Raw genomic sequence first — 19,365 nt, forward strand, 5'->3', positions numbered from 1 at the left:
GTTGTAGCAGAAATAGAGCAATGTTCCACATTGTCCCAAATAAATCATAGAATCATAGAATCATAGAGTTGGAAGAGACCACAAGGGCCACTGAGTCCAACCCCCCTGCCAAGCAGGAAACACCATCAGAGCACTTCTGACATATGGTTGTCAAGCCTCTGCTTAAAGACCTCCAAAGTAGGAGACGCCACCACACTCCTTGGCAGCAAATTCCACTGTCGAACAGCTCTTACTGTCAGGAAGTTCTTCCTAATGTTTAGGTGGAATCTTCTTTCTTGTAGTTTGGATCCATTGCTCCGTGTCCGCTTCTCTGGAGCAGCAGAAAACAACCTTTCTCCCTCCTCTATGTGACATCCTTTTATATATTTGAACATGGCTATCATATCACCCCTTAACCTCCTCTTCTCCAGGCTAAACATGCCCAGCTCCCTTAGCCGTTCCTCACAAGTTTCTGGGACCGAAGCATGGGGTTCCTCTGGGAAACACACATTGCCACATTCATTCTCTTACATGTGTGTGTTTTGTTGTCCATATCAAACTCACACAGGATCATGGGCTTTGTAGTGCTGTACAATGAAGAAACACTGAAATAGAACAGCATATCTGTTCATCAGTTTAGCACTGCATCATGGGATGTACAGTGTCTGCTTTGGCCCTTCATGGCACTTGTCTGTGTTACTTAAGTGTCTTTGCTGTTTCCAGAGAGAAAATAAGTCCTGATAACACTGTGGAAAAATAACAACAACAGAACCTAATTTGAGGAGAAATGAACAAAGAGGTTTTGTCATTCTTAGTCCAGGCCTAACATAGCAGGGAGACATTCAACCAAACATACAGAGGAAAAACTCCCACAGAACAACGCAGTCAATCAGAGCATGTGATACCTCAGCAAAGAACACACGACTCTGCCTGGTTGCTAAGCAACACCTCCACCTGTTCCCCTCTTGGCTAGTTGAGAACAGAATTAACCCTTAAGATGTAAACTGAATGATCCCTGCTGCTAGACTTCCAACACCTGGTGCAGATGATTTTGCAATTGAACTACTTGCCTTCCCATCAGATGTCAACGAGTTGAACAACTGTATGTGTTTTCTGAAGACAGCCTTGTTTGGGTAAGCTTTACGTCAGGGGTTGGCAAGGTTTACCTCACCTGGGCCGGTTCAGTCCAGTGGAGATCCCTCCATGGGGCGGATTGCATGTGTGATTTCCGGCGTCTGCATCTGTGCAGATGTGTTTTTCGGCGTCTGCGCATGTGCAGACGTGATTTCTGACACCGCAGAAGCAAGTCCCTGCTCCGCACTGCGCCAGTTTAGCGTAGCATGGGGGGACTCGCTAAGCAGGTGGCTCGGTTCGGGGGCAGCTCAGGGGCCGGTTAAATAACCCTTGTGGGCCACTTGTGGCCCACGAGCCTTAAGTTTCCTACCCCTGCTTTACGTGTTTGACGTATTTTCTCCCCTCCTCTATATTTTGTTGGATGTTGCCCAGAGTAGCTGGGGCATCCCAATCAGATGGGTGGGGTATAAGAAATAAATTATTATAATATTATTATTGCTGCCACACATTACTTCATGGTGGAATCATCTCTGCCAAGTGGACTAGGGGACAAGTGGAAGCCTTCTTGACCAAATGCCTGCCCCTCTCACTCTCTCCTTTCATAGAATCATAGAGTTGGAAGGGACCCTGAGGATCATCTAGTCCAACCCCTTGAAAGGCAGGAATATACAGCTGCCCCATACAAGGATCGAACCTGCAACCTTGGCATTATCAGCACCACGCTCTAACCAACGGAGCTCCCATAGGAACAACTGTTAGCAACATTCCCATGCAGAGTGCAGAACACTGGAAATCCACCATGCGAGATTTCCTTCCTCAAATCCGCAGAAACATGACCCCAAGAATTTGCCTACCATATATGAAAGAAAGCACAAAAGGTTGAAAAGGCTTGCCGTTCTCAATAAGGCAATAAGCATATCTGCCCTTACAGTTGTCCAGCTGGCGACTATGAACCTGATACAGCGAGACGTAGCCCTTGTGGGCTGCCCAAAGTCCATATTTTGTCTTGGGACTGTGGGAGAATGTGCAAATCCGTGTGTGTGTGTGTGTGTGTGTGTGTGTGTGTGTGTGTGAGAGAGAGAGAGAGAGAGAGAGAGAGAGATGGGGCTTAGAGACCAAAGATGCGCTTGTTTCTGCCAGTTTGGGTTCCACGGCTTCTAGCATCTCTATTTCATTGTGATATTTGGCATTCCACGAATGCTTTGGGTGGGAACCTAAGAAAACAGCCTTCCGCTCTTTAAACCAGCAGAGAGAAGGACACAATGCTGGTCCACAGAGCCAGAGGAGAAGGGAAAGAAGCAGAGAGGCCCGCTCACATCCTGCGATGGCCTGGGATTCGGACTCGGATGCTGAACTTGAGGGATCCCAGCCTGCACAGGATTCCCGGCCTCCAGGACCAGCTGAGCTGGGGTTGGGGCCTGAGCCTGAAGGGTCTTCACCTGTGCTGGATCCTCAGGGTTAGGGTTGACCCACTAGACCCTCTCATCTGCCTGCTCACTCTCTCCCTCGCTTTCCCCCTTGCTCCTTCACCCTCTGCATCCTCCTCCGTGGCCTCTGCCTCTTCTGCCGCTACCACGGCTTCCGCAACTCTCAACATGACTTTGACGCAAACCATTGATGACCGCCAAAGCGATCCCGGAAGGCACCCTGGTGCTTGTCAGCAGGGTCAGTCCTAACGGGACATTGTGGGATCCAAACAGAAGCCAAGATTGGCTTTTTGTGATGCAGGTGGTGCTATGGGTTAAACCACAGAGCCTAGGACTTGTCGATCAGAAGGTCAGCGGTTCCAATCCCCGCGATGGGGTGAGCTCCTGTTCCTTGGTCCCTGTTCCTGCCAACCTAGCAGTTCAAAAGCACGTCAAAGTACAAGTAGATAAATAGGTACCACTCCGGTGGGAAGGTAAACAGCATTTCCGTGCGCTGCTCTGGTTCGCCAGAAGTGGCTTAGTCATGCTGGCCACATGACCCGGAAGCTGTACGCCGGCTCCCTCGGCCAATAAAGCGAGATGAGCGCCGCAACCCCAGAGTCGTCCACAACTGGACCTAACGGTCAGGGGTCCCTTTACCTCTACCTTTACCTTTATGTATCGCTTAAAACCGGACAGTTGCAAGGGATGTAGCTGGGTCACTGGCCTGGGTCACAAAGAGGTCACAAATGGGTCACAAAAGTCAACGCAAAGACAGGGAAAGAGCGAGCACCCAGGAAAGTGAAACGAATTGGCAATGGCCTTGGCTTTCCTTATTAGGGCTGCACTGCCTGTGTCCTCCTTTGCAGGAAGGGGGTCAGGGTGCCAGTTTATTGGGGTTGCGTAATAATGAAATAAATACCCACCCTGAGTTTACTGAGAAGCGTTGGCTGTGGCCGCAAGAGTTGCTGCAGCACTTTCTGTTCCTCCCAGGATCCAGAGATCTGCCAGGCGCACACCAGCAGTTATGTAATAGGAAGCCCCTCTTTCCGCCCAGTTTCCACATTAAGGCATTATATAATGAACACATTGTTTTGGAAGTGACCAACGACCAAGCCACAGGAGGATGCAACTCTGACAGGAGAATTTATGTCTCTCTCTCTTTCCTCTTTGCTCCTTTTGGGCTTCATTGCCAATAACACACACTTGCTCCTTCACCTTTCACCCAGTCCGTTGAAACAGCCGCTCGCTCCTTTTGCACCTGGAACGGTATCACTGCTAAACCTGCTTACGGAAACCCTAGTGCAAGGATGTCCGAACCATGTTCACCCAGGAGGCCACTGTCGTAGGTGGCAAAAGCAGGCAGACCAAGAAATGTAAAAATTTGCCTTTGACTACTTGGCTGGTTTCTTTTTTCCTTTCTTTCTCTCTTTGCCTAAATCATTTTCGTTGATTTTCCAAATTTTAACAGGTCAACCACAAATTAAAGCAAATTTAGTGCAATCTTTCCCCAAAATTGGCTTCCTGCCCTATGCCCTCCATGTGTCCATATTTTCCTCTCGTTGCTGCATTCTTTTCCCAGCTACAGTCATACCTTGGAAGTTGAACACAATCCATTCCAGAAGTTCGATCGACTTCCAAAATGCTCGAAAACCAAGACACGGCTTCCGATTGGCTGCAGGAAGCTCCTGCAGCCAATCAGAAACCACAGAAGCCCCATCGGACATTTGGGTTCCAAAAGAATGTTTACAAACCAGAACAATCACTTCCAGGTTTGCGGCATTCAGGAGCCAAAACGTCTGAGTTCCAGGGCGTTCAAGACCCAAGGTACGACTGTATTTCTAATTCACATTCCATTCCTTGCAATTAACCTCGCATTACAATAATTCTTTGTTGCTTTCCATGTATTATCCTTAACCACCAGCTATCCACTTGCCAATTCCTACACGTACAATATTTAAACATTTCCAATATCTACAAGGGAGGTTGCTACTTGGCTAGTTTCTACACACTTTGAGACACCCCCTCTCTGCCCTGCATCCAGGATCAGAGTTCAAGGACTCAGCTAAAACACTCAATGAGGGTGCAATGCAGGGGCTGTGGTTCATCGCAGGGAGCGGATGTGGCCTGAAGAGAGTTTGAATAGCCAGAACGAGAGCTTGGATTCAGCTGCCCATCCTGGCATTAGGTCCTAGCACAGTGTTTCTCAATCTTGAGCCTCCGGTTGTTTTTGGACTACAATTCCCATCTTCCCTAGCTAGCAGGACCAGTGTTCAGGGATGATGGGAACTGTAGTCTGCAAACAGCTGGAGATCCAGTTTTGGAAAATACTGCCCTAGTGCAACACTCTAACCACAACACCATTATTATTATTGTGTGTGTTTGTGTGCTTAATGCTAGCTGCCTTGCTGTTACTGAAATATATATTAAATAAACAAATATTAAAATTGCTTTTTTATTATTATTACAAATCACAAACCTGATTTCCAGTTCATCAGAAGCACCTCCCTCCTTGGCTCAAAAGATTTTAAGCTTGATTACACTCAACGATTATTTGTCTGAACATTGCAATCCTAATCGTTACCATCATCTGAAAGATGCAAGTGTTGGCTGATGTGCACAGAGAGATCTGGCTTTATGTTGACGAAACTGTTTTGGAACTCCAGAGTTCTGCTTCAAGTGGGTGATGCACATGGTGTTTGGCCCATCTTTGTGGAAGGTAAATGTTGTGTGTCATCTCTCCTGACTTCAGTTTTTAGATCGAGATAGAAAAGACCCTGATGTTGGGAAAGATTGAGGGCCAAAGGAGAAGGGGACAACAGAGGACGAGATGGTTGGACAGTGTTCTCGAAGCTAGGAACATGAGTTTGACCAAACTGCAGGAGGCAGTGGAAGACAGGAGTGCCTGGCGTACTCTGGTCCATGGAGTCACGAAGAGTCGGACATGACTAAACGACTAAACAAAAACAGATTAGATAGCTAGATAAATAGACAGATAGATTGATAGATGATAGAGACGATGTTAGATAGATAGATAGATGATAGATAGATGATAGATAGATAGATGATAGAGATAGATATATGAGAGAGAGAGAGAGAGAGAGAGAGAGAGAGAGAGAGAGAGAGAGAGAGAGAGAGGGAGATTTTTAAAAGGTGTAAAAAGAAATGCAGAAAGTATGCTTTCCAAGAAAAGAGGGTGAATAAAGTTCAGTTGACTTATTTTTAGACCTGTTGGCCAGTTTTAAGATGTGCGTCACTACTGCTGACATTAAAAAAAATGTGCCCAGTCAGCTCAGAGAATCATAGAGTTGTAACGTTGGAAGAGACCCAAAGACTCATCTAGTCCAATCTCCTGCAATGCAGGAATCACAGCTAAAGCATCCCAAATGACCGTCCAACCTCTGTCTAAATACCTCCACCACCTTCTGAAACAAGCCATTCCACTGTCAAATAGCTCTTTCTGGCAGAAAGTTATTCCTAATGTTAAGTTGGAATCTCCATTTTTTATTTTGTAATTTGTAATACATTGGTTGGGGACCTACCCTCCAGAGCAGCAGAAAACAAGCTTACTGGTGCTCTGCCACTGACTGAGTTCTGGTTCCCCTCCTTGAATCTGCATGGAGGGTTCAAATATAAACCTTCAAATCAATTTATTAAGCAGCTGCAGCTGATTCAGAGCCGAAGAGCAGATGCATCTATTAACAAGTCTTTCCCCCAAGAATCTACTGATGCATATTTTCTTCAAGAGCACATTTGCAGCCACCGGGGCTAGTAAATAATTTTCTAGTCTTTTTGGCTAGATTTTTAATAAAGGTGGCTGGGGGTGGAGGAGAACATTTGCCCAAGTGTAATTCTGAGCGTGCAGAATCCATACAACCCAGGGTGCAATCTAAAGTTAAAACTTCAGCGGTGACATATCAGCATGGAATATGATAGGAGTTGCAGAATTCAGCATTCTTAAAATTGCACGTTTATAGTTGTTGTAGTAGTAGTAGTAGTAGTTGTTGTTGTTTTAAAGAAAGTAAGTTTCCTAGATCTCATGTCTCTGATGAGTTCAATTCAGAGCAAGGTGCACTTAAGCTGATTGATTTCACTGAACTTAAACATGCTTCAGTCTAAGTAAGATTATGGGGAAAGCATGTAACCAAGATTTCCTGTTCACTATCTCTTTACTCCTCTCCATGGAATACATGATCAAATGCATGCAGTTTTTCCTTAATTGCATAATGTGAACAGGCTGCAAAATTAACCTTCTCTTGGCATTGTGTTCGTGATATTCGATTGGATTTTGTTTTTAAAAGTTACAGACTAGGTGCACACCTGCTGGCGATGCAGTCTGTCTGCTCCCCTCCTCGATTCTAATATCCCGCCATGCGATTCCCTGAGAAGCAAAGTCGGAGTCGCTGCAGCCACTTCTTTCACACACACAAATGCACGGAGCTTCCTTAAACTTAACCTCCCCTGAGGCCTCATCAGGCAACAGCAGCTGCTTTGCTTGGAGACTGGAGCAGTTCCCAGTGTGTAGCTTGTCCGAGAAAGGCAAGAGGATGAGATCAGCTTAGCTCTTCCAGGCCACCCAGATTCATGGGCCTCTGCTGCCATCTACCGCCTCACCGGCTTCTCGGGGAAATCATGTCCGCTCTGGCTGATGGAATGTGTGGGATGGAAGCAGATCCCACCATGAGCAAAGCAGAAGAGTTAAGAACATAAGAAAGCATGCCTGCCTCTAGCTATGGGGTCAGAGTACAGCCAACATGGCTAGTAGCCATCAATAGTCCACTCCTCCATGAATGATGGAGATGTTTCAACAATGACCTTTAGCAATGACCTTCTTTAAACAAACCAAAAACAACAACCCCAAAATCATAATTTCAAAACATCAAATAGTAAGTCCATGGCACTGTGGGTTAAACCGCAGAGCCTAGGACTTGCCAGTCAGAAGGTCGGTGGTTTGAATCCCTACGACGGGGTGAGCTCCCATTGCTCGGTCCCTGCTCCTGCCAACCTAGCAGTTCGAAAGCACGTCAAAGTGCAAGTAGATAAATAGGTACCACTCTGGCGGGAAGGTAAACGGCGTTTCTGTGCGCTGCTCTGGTTCTCCAGAAGCGGCTTAGTCATGCTGGCCACATGACCCAGGAGCTGTACGCTGGCACCCTCGGCCAGTAAAGCGAGATGAGCGCCGCAACCCCAGAGTCGTCCGCAACTGGACCTAATGGTCAGGGGTCCCTTTACCTTTAATATTCTGTATACAGTGGAACCTCAGTTTTCAAACGTAGTATATTCTGAAAGACCATTCGACTTCTGAAACATTTGAAAACCGAGGCACAATAGGCAGTCAGCAAATTCAATAGAGAAAATTGAGAAACACAGTGGAAGCCATTTTACTTCTGAGGCACATTAAAAAATGGAAGCATTTACTTCCAGGTTTTCGGCATTTGAGAACCGAGGTTCTACTGTACTGTGGTACCTCAGGTTACAGACGCTTCAGGTTACAGACTCCACTAACCCAGAAATAGTACCTCAGGTTAAGAACTTTGCTTCAGGATGAAAACAGAAATCGCACGGCGGCGGCGGGAGGTCCCCTTAGCAAAAATGGTACCTCAGCTTAAGAACAGTTTCAGGTTAAGAACGGACCTCCAGAATGAAATAAGTTCTTAAGCTGAGGTACCACTGTACTTAAAAAAATCAATGGATATTAATACTGAATTTCACTATGTGTATAGATTACAGTGGTGCCTCGCAAGACGAAATTAATTCGTTCCGCAAGTTTTTTCTTCTTGCGAGTTTTTCGTCTTGCGAAGCACGGTTTCCCATAGGAATGCATTGAAAATCAATTAATGCGTTCCTATGGAAACCGCTTGCCAGGCTGGCGGTGCGGAGAAGGGCTTTTCTCCCCACCACAAGCCTTCAGGACAGGTACGGGAACAGAGGGGAAGGGGCGCAGCGCTTCTCCTCTGTTCCCGGGGCTTGCGGTGGGAGGAGGGTTTTTCCTCCCCACCGCCAACATTCAGAACAGCATTCTGAATGTTGGCGGTGGGAAGGAAAACCCTCCTCCCACCGCTAGTCTTCAGGAAAGCCATCCGAAGGCTGGCGCGGGGAGAAGGGCTTTTCTCCCCACCGCCAGCCTTCAGAGGAGCCTTCCGAAGGCTGGCGCGGGGAGAAGGGCTTTCCGCCCCACCGCCAGCCTTTGGAGCAGCCTTCCGAAGGCTGGCGCGGGGAGAAGGGCTTTTCTCCCCACCGCCAGCCTTCGGAGGAGCCTCCCGAAGGCTGGCGCGGGGAGAAGGGCTTTCCGCCCCACCGCCAGCCTTCAGAGGAGCCTCCCGAAGGCTGGCGCGGGGAGAAGGGCTTTTCTCCCCACCGCCAGCCTTCGGAGGAGCCTTCCGAAGGCTGGCGCGGGGAGAAGGGCTTTCCGCCCCACCGCCAGCCTTCGGAGGAGGTCCGAGGACAGTGGGGAAGACGCGCTGCGCTTCCCCGCTGTCCCAGAGATTTCCCTATGGGCTTTCGTCTTGCGAAGGAAGACCATAGGGAAATTCGTTTTGCGAAGCGCCTCCAAAATGGAAAACCCTTTCGTCTAGCGGGTTTTCCGTCTTGCGAGGCGTTCGTCTTGCGGGGCACCACTGTACTATAAATATGAATTTAGCAATCACCTTGTATGAGATTTTCGAAGCAATTTCAGGGCAGGATTCAGCTAACAGGTCCTGCTAGCAGAAGCCCACAAAGGATTTTTGCTAGTGCAATGGGGCTTTCCCCCACTTTCCTCCCTGTTCATAACACACACCCCCGCCCATCCAAATTGACTTGTGGAGGAAAGAACCCCCCCCCCCAACAGCCCATGTTTTCCTCTGTATTTCATATTGATGAAAATTTCTGTGTGGCACAAACAAATTTTTATTCTGAACGTGTGGCTCAGAGAAAAAAGTTTGAGAACCGCTGACTTAGGACATCAGTTTCAGTGAGTTTGCACTGAGTAAATGCTAGTCGAAAGCAAGCCATATAAAACAATTTTGCACATGTATGTGAGTCAGCATGGTGCAGTGATCAGAGGTGTCGGAATAGGCCTTGGGAAACCCTGGAAATAATACATTGAAAGAGCAACCCTGGGGTCAATAGGCAAGCCGTAAATAAATTGTGAGTGTTCACAATCAATAATCATTGCAATTCTCACAGCCTTACCAGGCAGAGAAGCTATTACAGTCATACCTCGGGTTACAGACGCTTCACGTTGCGTTTTTTTTTTGGGTTACGGACTGCCTAAACCCAGAAGTACCGGAATGGGTTACTTCCAAGTTTTGGCGGTCGTGCATGCGTAGAAGCTCTAAATCGCACTTTGCGCATGTGCAGAAACGCTGGATCACAACCTGCACGTGCGCAGATGTGCCGCTGAGGGTTGTAAACGTGCATCCCGCACGGATCACGTTTGCAACCTGAGCATCCACTGTATATTTGTCAGCACCCATATTATCTGTTTTTCATACGTGCAATCAGTGGGAGCAATCGAAAGTGGTTCTGTAACTGTATGCATTTCTGCAGCTTTCCAAATATTAACCAGCCATTCTTTAATCATTGGCTGAGCCATCTTCAAATATCTCAAAAGCTGGCACACAGAAGATGGGGCAAGCTTGTTTTCTCCTCCTCCGGAGGACAGGACTCGGACCGATGGCTCTGAGTTACACTAAAGGAGATTCTGACTAAACATCAGCAAGAACTTTGTGGCAGTAAGAGCTGTTTGATAGTGGAACGGTCTCCCTCGGCAGGTTGCGGACTCTCCTTCCGTGGAGGTTTTTAAGCAGAGGTTGGATGGTCATCTGTCATGGATGCTTTAGCTGAGATTCCTGCCTTGGACTTGATAAGTCTCAGTGTGATTGAGACAAGTTTTCCTTGGCCGCAAACTTGAACCGAGTATGAAGAGGGCTCCTTCAGCTCTCTATATTGGACAAACAGGCCAAACCTTACGCCAAAGAATAAACGGACATAAATCTGACATCAAGAATCACAAAAGAGAGAAACCAGTAGGAGAACACTTCAATCTCCCAGGACATTCTATACAAGATCTCAAAGTAGCTGTTTTACTACAAAGGAATTTCAGAAATAGACTGGAAAGAGAAGCTGCTGAATTGCAACTCATTACCAAACTTAAAACCATGGAGAGACCTGGTCTGAACAAAGACATTGGATTCTTATCTCATTATACATGACTAAGCCATTTTTCACCTTCTCACCCCTTGCCTTTCCCTGTAAGACCTATTGCAGTCATTAAGAGTCGTCAACAGGCTCATCTCAGCTATCTGCCAATCTCCCATTCCCACCACCCTTCTGAGTAATACCCCTCCCCACCTTCTCACTATATAGAAGGATCTGGCAACTTCTGTTTCAGTGTATCTGAAGAAGTGTGCGTGCACACGAAAGCTCATACCAAGAACTAACTTAGTTGGTCTTTAAGGTGCTACTGGAAGGAATTTTTTTATTTCGAGTATGAAGATTTTAGCCACTCAGAATGCACAGTAAACTTGCAATCACTGTCTTTATTTAATGTGGATGGTCCATCTTTAGAATAATACAGCTATAGAGTTCTGGGGCACTCAGTCCCATTCAAACCCCACCACCATCACCACCAACCCACTCAGTGTAAGAGACCTACCGTACCACTCCAGCATTCCCAACAAATCACTGTCCAACTTCAGCAAGACGACCTCAAGCAAAAGGAAGCCCAGCACCTCTTTGAGCAATCAGCTCTGAAGCTGAACTGCTCTCCCAGAAAGTGTCTTTTTACGCTGCGTGAAAGATCACCTACAACGTGGGAAATGTCAGACAAGTAAATGTCAGGAAAATTGAACAACGTTCTGTCGGAATGTAGCCCAAAACCATCACGTGTTCACCATCTAGTGTCATGAGCCAGTATTAGAAAAATGATAAACTGAATTGGACATACAGTGGCACGTCGGGTTACATACGCTTCAGGTTGCATACGCTTCAGGTTGCATACGCTTCAGGTTACAGACTCCGCTAACCCAGAAATAGTACCTCGGGTTAAGAACTTTGCTTCAGGATGAGAACAGAAATCGTGCAGCAGCGGCATAGCAGCAGCAGGAGGCCCCATTAGCTAAAGTGGTGCTTCAGGTTAAGAACAGTTTCAGGTTAAGAACGGACCTCCAGAACGAATTAAGTACTTAACCCGAGGTAGCACTGTATTCACCTATTGCTTGCTGTATATGACCCTAAAGTTGGGAGCCAGAAATTCCTGAAGCATTGCAAAGGGTCCTGGGTGCTCATCTCTAAGGCTGCGCCCCACATTATTGATGCAGCACCCCTAAAATACCGACACACTCTCCGTAACACTCTTTGCATGTCCTCTTGTGCACCTGGGTCCCAGCTTGCATCTTGGTCTCACCATCTCCATCCCCGGCTCTTATTCCTCTTCCGAGGTCGTGTGAATTCTGCCCTAAGCAGTATAGAATGTAAAACCCAACAGGAGCTCCAAAATCCCTTTCAGCAAGCTGATCGCATCACAGGAAGGTGGAATTAGTCACGGAGAGGAGGAGCCTATAAAAGTTAGGGCTGGCTCCCTGCAGATTTGGCATTCCAGCCTCTTGCAAGTGCCCTCTGAAACCCAAACGCCTGTAGATTTTTTTTATTTTAAGAAATCTCCCAGGGAGGTGGAACCATGTGTCCAAGGAAGAATAAATGTTTGTTTCCATGCTATTGAAACCTGGCAAAGCTGGGGCTACAGAATGCGAGTGCAAAGGATAAAGAAAAAACTGCTGAAACATTTTTTCTGCGGAAAACGCATCTACTAATTTTGTTGTGTGCATCGTGTCACCTACTCATTCAGTTAGTAGCTATTTCGTATTGTTTCCCTTCATTTTAAAAGATCAATCAAGCCGTTTATTCATTACATTGCCACCTCCCCTTGCCTCCAAGGAGTTCATGCATGTTCCTCTCCCTCCCCATTTTATCCTCAACACAACCCTGTGAGGAAGGCTAGCCCAAAAGACTGTGAACTGCCCAAGGTCACCCGAGTTTCACGGCAGAGCGGGGGATTCAAACCTAGATTTTCTTCGCATGAAGAAGGGCCTTGACTGAAAACAGGTTGGCATAGGTTACAGACTCCACTAACCCAGATATAGTGTCTCGGGTTAAGAACTTTGCTTCAGGATGAGAACAGAAATCGTGCTCCGGCGGCGCGGCAGCAGTGGGAGGCCCCATTAGCTAAAGTGGTGCTTCAGGTTAAGAACAATTTCAGGTTAAGAACGCACCTCCGGAACGAATTAAGTACATAACTAGAGGTACCACTGTAATTGCTCTCACAAGAGTGGTTTTGCAAGCAATTACTCTTCCCAGGGGATTCTGTGTGTTGCAGCTCTGCGAGAGAAAAAAGGGGTCTCCTACCAACTCTCAGCCGTTTACCTTCCCGCCGGAATGGTACCTATTTATCTACTTGCACTTTGACATGCTTTTGAACTGATAGGTTGGTAGGAGCAGGGACCGAGCAACGGGAGCTCACCCCGTCACGGGGATTTGAACCGCCAGCCTTCTGATCAGCAAGTCCTAGGCACTGTGGTTTAACCTACAGCGCCACCTGCGTCCCAGTTTCCATGCGCTGCTCTGGTTCGCCAGAAGCAGCTTAGTCATGCTGGGCACATGACCCGGAAGCTGTACGCCTCGGCCAATAAAGCGAGATGAGCACCGCAACCCCAGAGTCGGCCACGACTGGACCTAATGGTCAGGGGTCCCTTTACCTTTACCAACTCTCAGCACCCTTTACAATGCTCCCTGGCATCATCCAGTCATCTTTGGGTCCCCACCCTGGATTTGTGTAGGGTTTACTCCTTAGCCTTTTCTCCTTCTGAAGATGTCCTACAAGGCATCAGAGGTTTAGAACCAGTTTTCTTTCTCCTAGATGGGCTACCTTTCCAGGTGGATGAGAACCACCTGACCCTCAATACAGCAGGTGCAGAAACTGCCTTCTGGGTCGCTGGACCCACTGTTGGTCTCATCCGCTCAATTCCCCAGGGCCTGTCTGCATGCAGAGGAAGTCCCTAACTCACCCAGGTTTTGAGACCCCTTGGCGGCTACCCTTTACCTGGTTTAGCCGGCCAGTTGAAACCGTTACCCTGGGAAGCCATGATGGTTTAGAGTGGTGTAATGTATGTTACTCAAGAGAGTCCCATGGACTGCAAGAAGAGCAAACCTGTCCATTCTGAAGTAAATCAGCCCTGAGTGCTCACTGGAAGGACAGATCGTGAAGCTGAGGCTCCAATACTTTGGCCACCTCATGAGAAGACTCCTTGGAAAAGACCCTGATGTTGGGAAAAATGGAGGGTACAAGGAGAATGGGACGACAGAGGACGAGATGGTTGGACAGTGTTCTCAAAGCTACCAACGTGAGTTTGACCAAGCTGTGGGAGGCAGTGGAAGACAGGAGTGTCTGGCGTGCTATGGTCTGTGGGGTCACAAAGAGCTGGACACGACTAAACAACAACAATGTTACCCAAGATGTAGTGTGTATGGATCCTTAAGTTTGATCCAACAGGGTTCATCTTGTGCTCAAATAATTTGCGCAGTGCTAACAGCCCTCATGGGGGACGCGGGTGGCGCTGTGGGTAAAACCTCACTGCCTAGGACTTGCCGATTGTAAGGTCGGCAGTTCAAATCCCCGCGGCGGGGTGAGCTCCTGTCGTTCAGTCCCGGCTCCTGCCAACCTAGCAGTTCGAAAGCACCCTTAAGTGCAAGTAGATAAATAGGGACCGCTTTATAGCAGGAAGGTAACGGCGTTTCCGTGTGCGGCGCTGGTGCTGGCTCGCCAGACGCAGCTTCGTCACACTGGCCACGTGACCCGGAAGTGTCTTCAGACAGCGCCAGCTCCCGGCCTCTTAAGCGAGATGAGCACGCAACCCCAGAGTTGGTCACGACTGGCCCGTACGGGCAGGGGTACCTTTACCTTAACAGCCTTCACACCACCTGGAAGCCACCTTGGACATCTTATCTGTATAATCTACAGCGACCGACAGCAGCTCTCCAGGGTTTCAGGCAGAACAAATTCCCCGCCTTACCAGGAGGTGCCGGGAATTGAACCTGCGGCTTTCCGCATGCACGGCCAATGCTCTACTGCCGAGCCACAGCCCTGCTTGTCAGCCCCGTTTCCTTCAGCCCAGAAGAGTCCTGGGCTGAAGGAGATAACTCAGCCAAGTGGTTAATTCACAGAACAGGCACGCTGGGGAAGAAGGTGTGGCCCTAACAGGCATTTTGCGTAGGCATTTTCAGAGAAAGGAGTAAAGGGTCTTCTATCAGCATTGCTGGCTCGACACTGTGATAAGAAACCGTTTGTTCAGGAGAGAGAATATCCCAAAGGGAGTTTCGTCCAGTGCTTTGCAGGCAGTTTTGCTTGCAGTCCTGAACTGGTAACTTCAACATGTGCAGCGATATGGAAGGTACCCAGTTATCCCAAATGCAAAGGATGACAAACCACGTGGCAGTAGAAGGAGTCTTTGTGTGCCGAGCAGCAAATTAAAATCCAGACAAACATATATAGGTCATCTCAGAGGCTGAGCTCTCCAACACGCTATTATTTTCATGACGAATGCCTGTCATTGCCACAAGCCGGCCAAACGTGCCATCAGAACCAGACAAAAATATTTTTATTTACCCAGGCACTTTAATCGCTGTGAATCTGTGCTCTTGGTGCTTTTATCTGCTGTGTTGTTATAGTTAATGTGTCAGGAAGCAATCCACCAGGATGAGCAGTTTAGGATGCAGTGCATCTCAGGCCCATTCAGCCAGTTCCTGGCTTAGCCGGCAGTCAATACCTAACCCCGATTCAGCCAAAGATACACCATACCTTGCCCGCCACAGCCCTCAGATATGGGTGCCCACCAGCAATTGATATTCAGGTGTTTACTGCCCTGGAATATGGCACATCCATGTAGCCACCCGAAAAGTTGTCGCTAGAACCATCCTACCAGTCAATGAGAAGCTGTCAATGGCTTAAGAGCCCTGCTCCTTCCAAAGAGACGAGATGCGGGGAGCAAGCAACCTTGACACAGCAACAGCCCTGAATAAAAAGTGGATGGCCCCTTCTGTCTTGCAAAGATTATTGCCTTTCAAAGAGCTGCATGACTATGGGGGACTTATCTTTGGCTGAAACAATGGGTCTGAAGGAAGACAATTTGTTGCGTGGGGTAGTTTAACAGAGTTCAACTCCAGGGCACCAGTTACAAGAAGCCAGGCCCAGGATGGCTCCAGGAAGAAACACACCCTCCCGTAGCAGCGACTATCAGTTGCTATACAAAGAGGGATGGTCCAACTATAGAGATGCAAACTTGCAAACCACTTAGGGCAGGGATGGAGAACCATGAGCTCCCTGGATGTTGCTGAACTCCACTGCTCATCACCCCCAACAGTCAAGGATGATGGGAGCTGGAGTCCAATGGCATATGGGAGCCACAGGCTCCCTATGGTAGGCTGAACAGGGACATGGGTGACGCTGTGGTCTAAACCAGGGGTCAGCAACCTAAGACCCATGGGCCAGAAGCGGCCTGTAGAGGTCATTTGACTGCCTTGGCTTCCTTCGAGTGTAGTGTAGCGCAGGGACTCGCTTCCATGGTGCCAAAAATAGCAATCCAGCCCACGAAGGGATCTCCATGGGACCGATCCGGCCCAGGCAAGATAAACGTTGCTGACCCCTGGTCTAAACCACTGACCCTTTTGGGCTTGCTGATTGGAAGGTCGGCGGTTCAAATCCCCACGACGGAGTGAGCTCCTGTTGCTCTGTCCCAGCTCCTGCCAACCTAGCAGTTCAAAAGTATGCCAGTGCAAGTAGATAAATAGGTACCACTGCGGCGGGAAGGTAAACAGTGTTTCCGCGCGCTCTGGCTTCCATCACAATCACCAGAAGTGCTTTGGTCATGCTGGCAACATGACCTGGAAAGCTGTCTGTGGACAAACGCCAGCTCCCTCGGCCTGAAAGTGAGATGAGCGCCACAACCCCATAGTCTCCTTTGACTGGACTTAACTGTCCAAGGGTCCTTCACCTTTTCCTTTTACCTTATGGTAGGCTGGCAATATTCTAGGAGACTAAGTTTAGGAAAGAAAATACCTTTTTAAGAGAGAGAAAAAGAAAGAGAGGTGTTCAGATAGAAGTTTAGGAGCTAACCAGCTGAAGGATGGATTCCCCAACGTACTAAAGCAACCTTTGCTAACCACCCAAGGTATAAATGTTTGCAAACAGCTTTTCGAAGCTTTGCAATCGAGTGGATAGAAAATCTCATTGTCATATCAAGGATGAAAACCTCGAGGCAATTTATACAGTGAAATAAGCCCAGGCACAAAGATTTATTAAAGGTGGTAATCATAGGATCATACAAGTTGGAAAGGACCCTGAGGATCATCCAGTCCAACCCCCTGAAATGCAAGAATATGCAGCTGTCCCTTGCAGGGATCGAACCTGCAACCTTGGTGTTATCAGCACCATGCTGTAACCAGCTGAACTATCCATAACCAAGTTCCATAGAAAGCAATTAAGAACGTCTAACGTGCTGCTTTGGTTTCAAGGGGACTTTGTTATGACTAACTTTCTCTGGAACAGAGCAGCGCTTACCTGCTTACCTGGGAGTAAGTAGCATCCAATACATCAACACTTATTTCTGAGAAAACACGCCACAGGACCCAGTTCCATGGGGGTTCACTTTTAAAGTTCAGGAACCTAGCAAAAAGCTACTGACCACAGGCCTCTCAACAACAGTGGTAAAACAAATCACACTTAGAAAAATGAAAGCCGTTTTTTATTGTTGTCTCCACAGCCAATCATTTGACACGAACATGCATACGTAATTTGGCTACGCACACACCACTTTTCTTTTTAAACGTTAGTTATTAAACATACAACAGACATCCTTACAAAAATGAGTCAAAATGCAAACTTAACTTTTTAAAACAAACAGTTTTACTCATTTATTTATTTTTTTTCTTAAAAAAAACCTTTGTGTGTTGGGTACCATTTGTACAAACACAGTTAATTTAAACAAATCTGCTCTTAAGTTTCCTCATGGTTGCACATAAAAAAGCTGCAATACAAAATGAAGTCACTGAGAGTTTCTTTCTTTCTTTTTAAATAGCAGAAATAGGCAGTTTCGCCATGCACAAGAAGCAATATTAAATATTAGTTTTTCAAAAAAAAGAAAAAAAACCCACGTTTAAAAATATTTAGTTCAAGTCACAGAACTTTCTCCAGTCCAGAGAAATCCAAAACGCAATGCAGAATTAGCTGCCACAGAATGGCCATTCTGAAAGGCTAAATAAAAAATAAAATAAAAAAATCACCTCCCAGGGTTGATAAAATTTTCGATGATTTTGGCACAGAAAAGAAGTTATCAGCTTACTCAAGAACAAGAACGTGATTTTTTTTTTTAATGGAGAAGACAAGAAGAGGAGAAAAATCAAAAGCAAGACTGAACAAGATAGTAGTTGCAATCACTTAAAAAAAGGAAAAAAAGATCTGTGCATCTCCGTCATTGCAGAATACTGTTTACAGCAGAGCATAATTTCCAGGTAACTGTTATTGCAACATAGATTTAATTTGCTTCGAGGTAGTCTCATCATTCAAATGTTTTGTTGTGTACCTAAAAAGGAAAAATAAAAGTGTGTAAAAACCATGCACATATGTCTGCATTGCAGGGGGTTGGACTCTTATGATTCTATGGCTTTGTACATCTCTGACAGTCTGATCCTTAACAAAAGACTATTTTGGGGACAAGAGGGCAATCTTGGGGCAGTGCAGTGGAGGGAAGCTTTGGGCTGGGTGTTCCTGCTGAATCCCCGTGTACGTAGGCATTTGAAAAATTCTAAAATGCTGTGCCTGCCTTCACACTGTACCAGTGGTCCTTATTTACCAGTGCTCACCACTGTTTTCCAAGAAAGAAGAGTTGGCACTTACAGTGATTCCACGTTCAAAAGCTAGATACCTGAGAGCATTTAGAAGGCCTTCTACACTGTTTGGAGGCTGGTCTTTGAGAACTTTGATGCATCCTTTCATCTGGAAATCAATACAAAAGGGTTGGGGGGGACAGGACACACATGTTAATTCACAACAAACCGGCGTTGGATGTAACCATGACACAACCTGCAATTTCACTTTTCAGAAAGGATCCAGCCCCTCATGTCAATACGATTAGCTCAATCAGTGGAACGGCAATAACGTTAAAAACAACAGCCCTCGAAGGAAGCCAAGGCAGCCATTGATACACCGCCCATGATTCATATAAATAGCATTTTCACACAAGTGCAGCCTAGCTGGCATAATATGGGAACTTGCACTGAATCATCCACATCATTTTTACTGACATGCAGAAATGCTAAAAAATACATATTTTAAAAATGAGTATCTTCTGTGTTTCCTTCTTGCCTCCACCCCACCCAGCTGGCCCACCACAAGGAAGCGTAATTCACTCAGCCCCAGAACTTACATCAATTTTTGACGTTTTAGCAAACGCGCCTACTGGATGCACGTGGTCATAAAGAATGATGACGCCCACCATCACCCTCAGACAGAACGATACTGTTTGCTCGTTGGTGAACCTGCTTCTGTATTCCCTGGGATTTTAACAAGACACGGCAGTAAACACTTGATTATCCAAAGCTGAATTCTAAATAATAATAATAATAATAATAATAATAATAATAATAATAATAATAATAATAATTTATTTATCATTTGCCCGATAATAAATGTTGGAAATGTAAAGAGACCGAAGGTACATTCTTTCACCTTTGGTGGACATGCCCAAAGATTAAGGCTTTCTGGGAAATGATCTATAATGAAATGAAAAAGGTATTTAAATATACCATTCTGAAGAAACCAGAGGCCTTCCTCTTGGGCATAGTTGGCCAATTGGTGTCAAAGAAGGACAGAATT

At 46.7% G+C, this 19,365-nt stretch overlaps 1 protein-coding gene and 1 long non-coding RNA gene across 6 annotated transcripts in view; one reads left to right on the forward strand and one right to left on the reverse strand.

The window, feature by feature from the left end:
• LOC308593205 overlaps positions 1–19,365 on the forward strand; it is a 751,641-nt gene that overhangs the window by 12,718 nt on the left and 719,558 nt on the right. The window lies entirely within an intron of this gene.
• The window catches only part of CYRIB (CYFIP related Rac1 interactor B), a 63,978-nt gene continuing 61,832 nt past the window's right edge, over positions 17,220–19,365 (reverse strand). For all 4 annotated transcript variants that reach the window (XM_081205038.1, XM_081205037.1, XM_081205039.1 and 1 more), the window contains exons 11-13: positions 18,917–19,043; positions 18,416–18,486; positions 17,220–18,073 (exon numbers count right to left, since the gene is read on the reverse strand). In XM_081205038.1, coding sequence (XP_081061164.1) covers positions 18,010–18,073; positions 18,416–18,486; positions 18,917–19,043 — 262 coding nt within the window. In that variant the 3' untranslated portion in view covers positions 17,220–18,009. The remainder of the gene's footprint in view (positions 18,074–18,415; positions 18,487–18,916; positions 19,044–19,365) is intronic.

This window comes from Podarcis bocagei (genome assembly GCF_964188305.1).
Source record: "Podarcis bocagei genome assembly, chromosome: 8".
Lineage (NCBI taxonomy): Eukaryota > Metazoa > Chordata > Lepidosauria > Squamata > Lacertidae > Podarcis > Podarcis bocagei.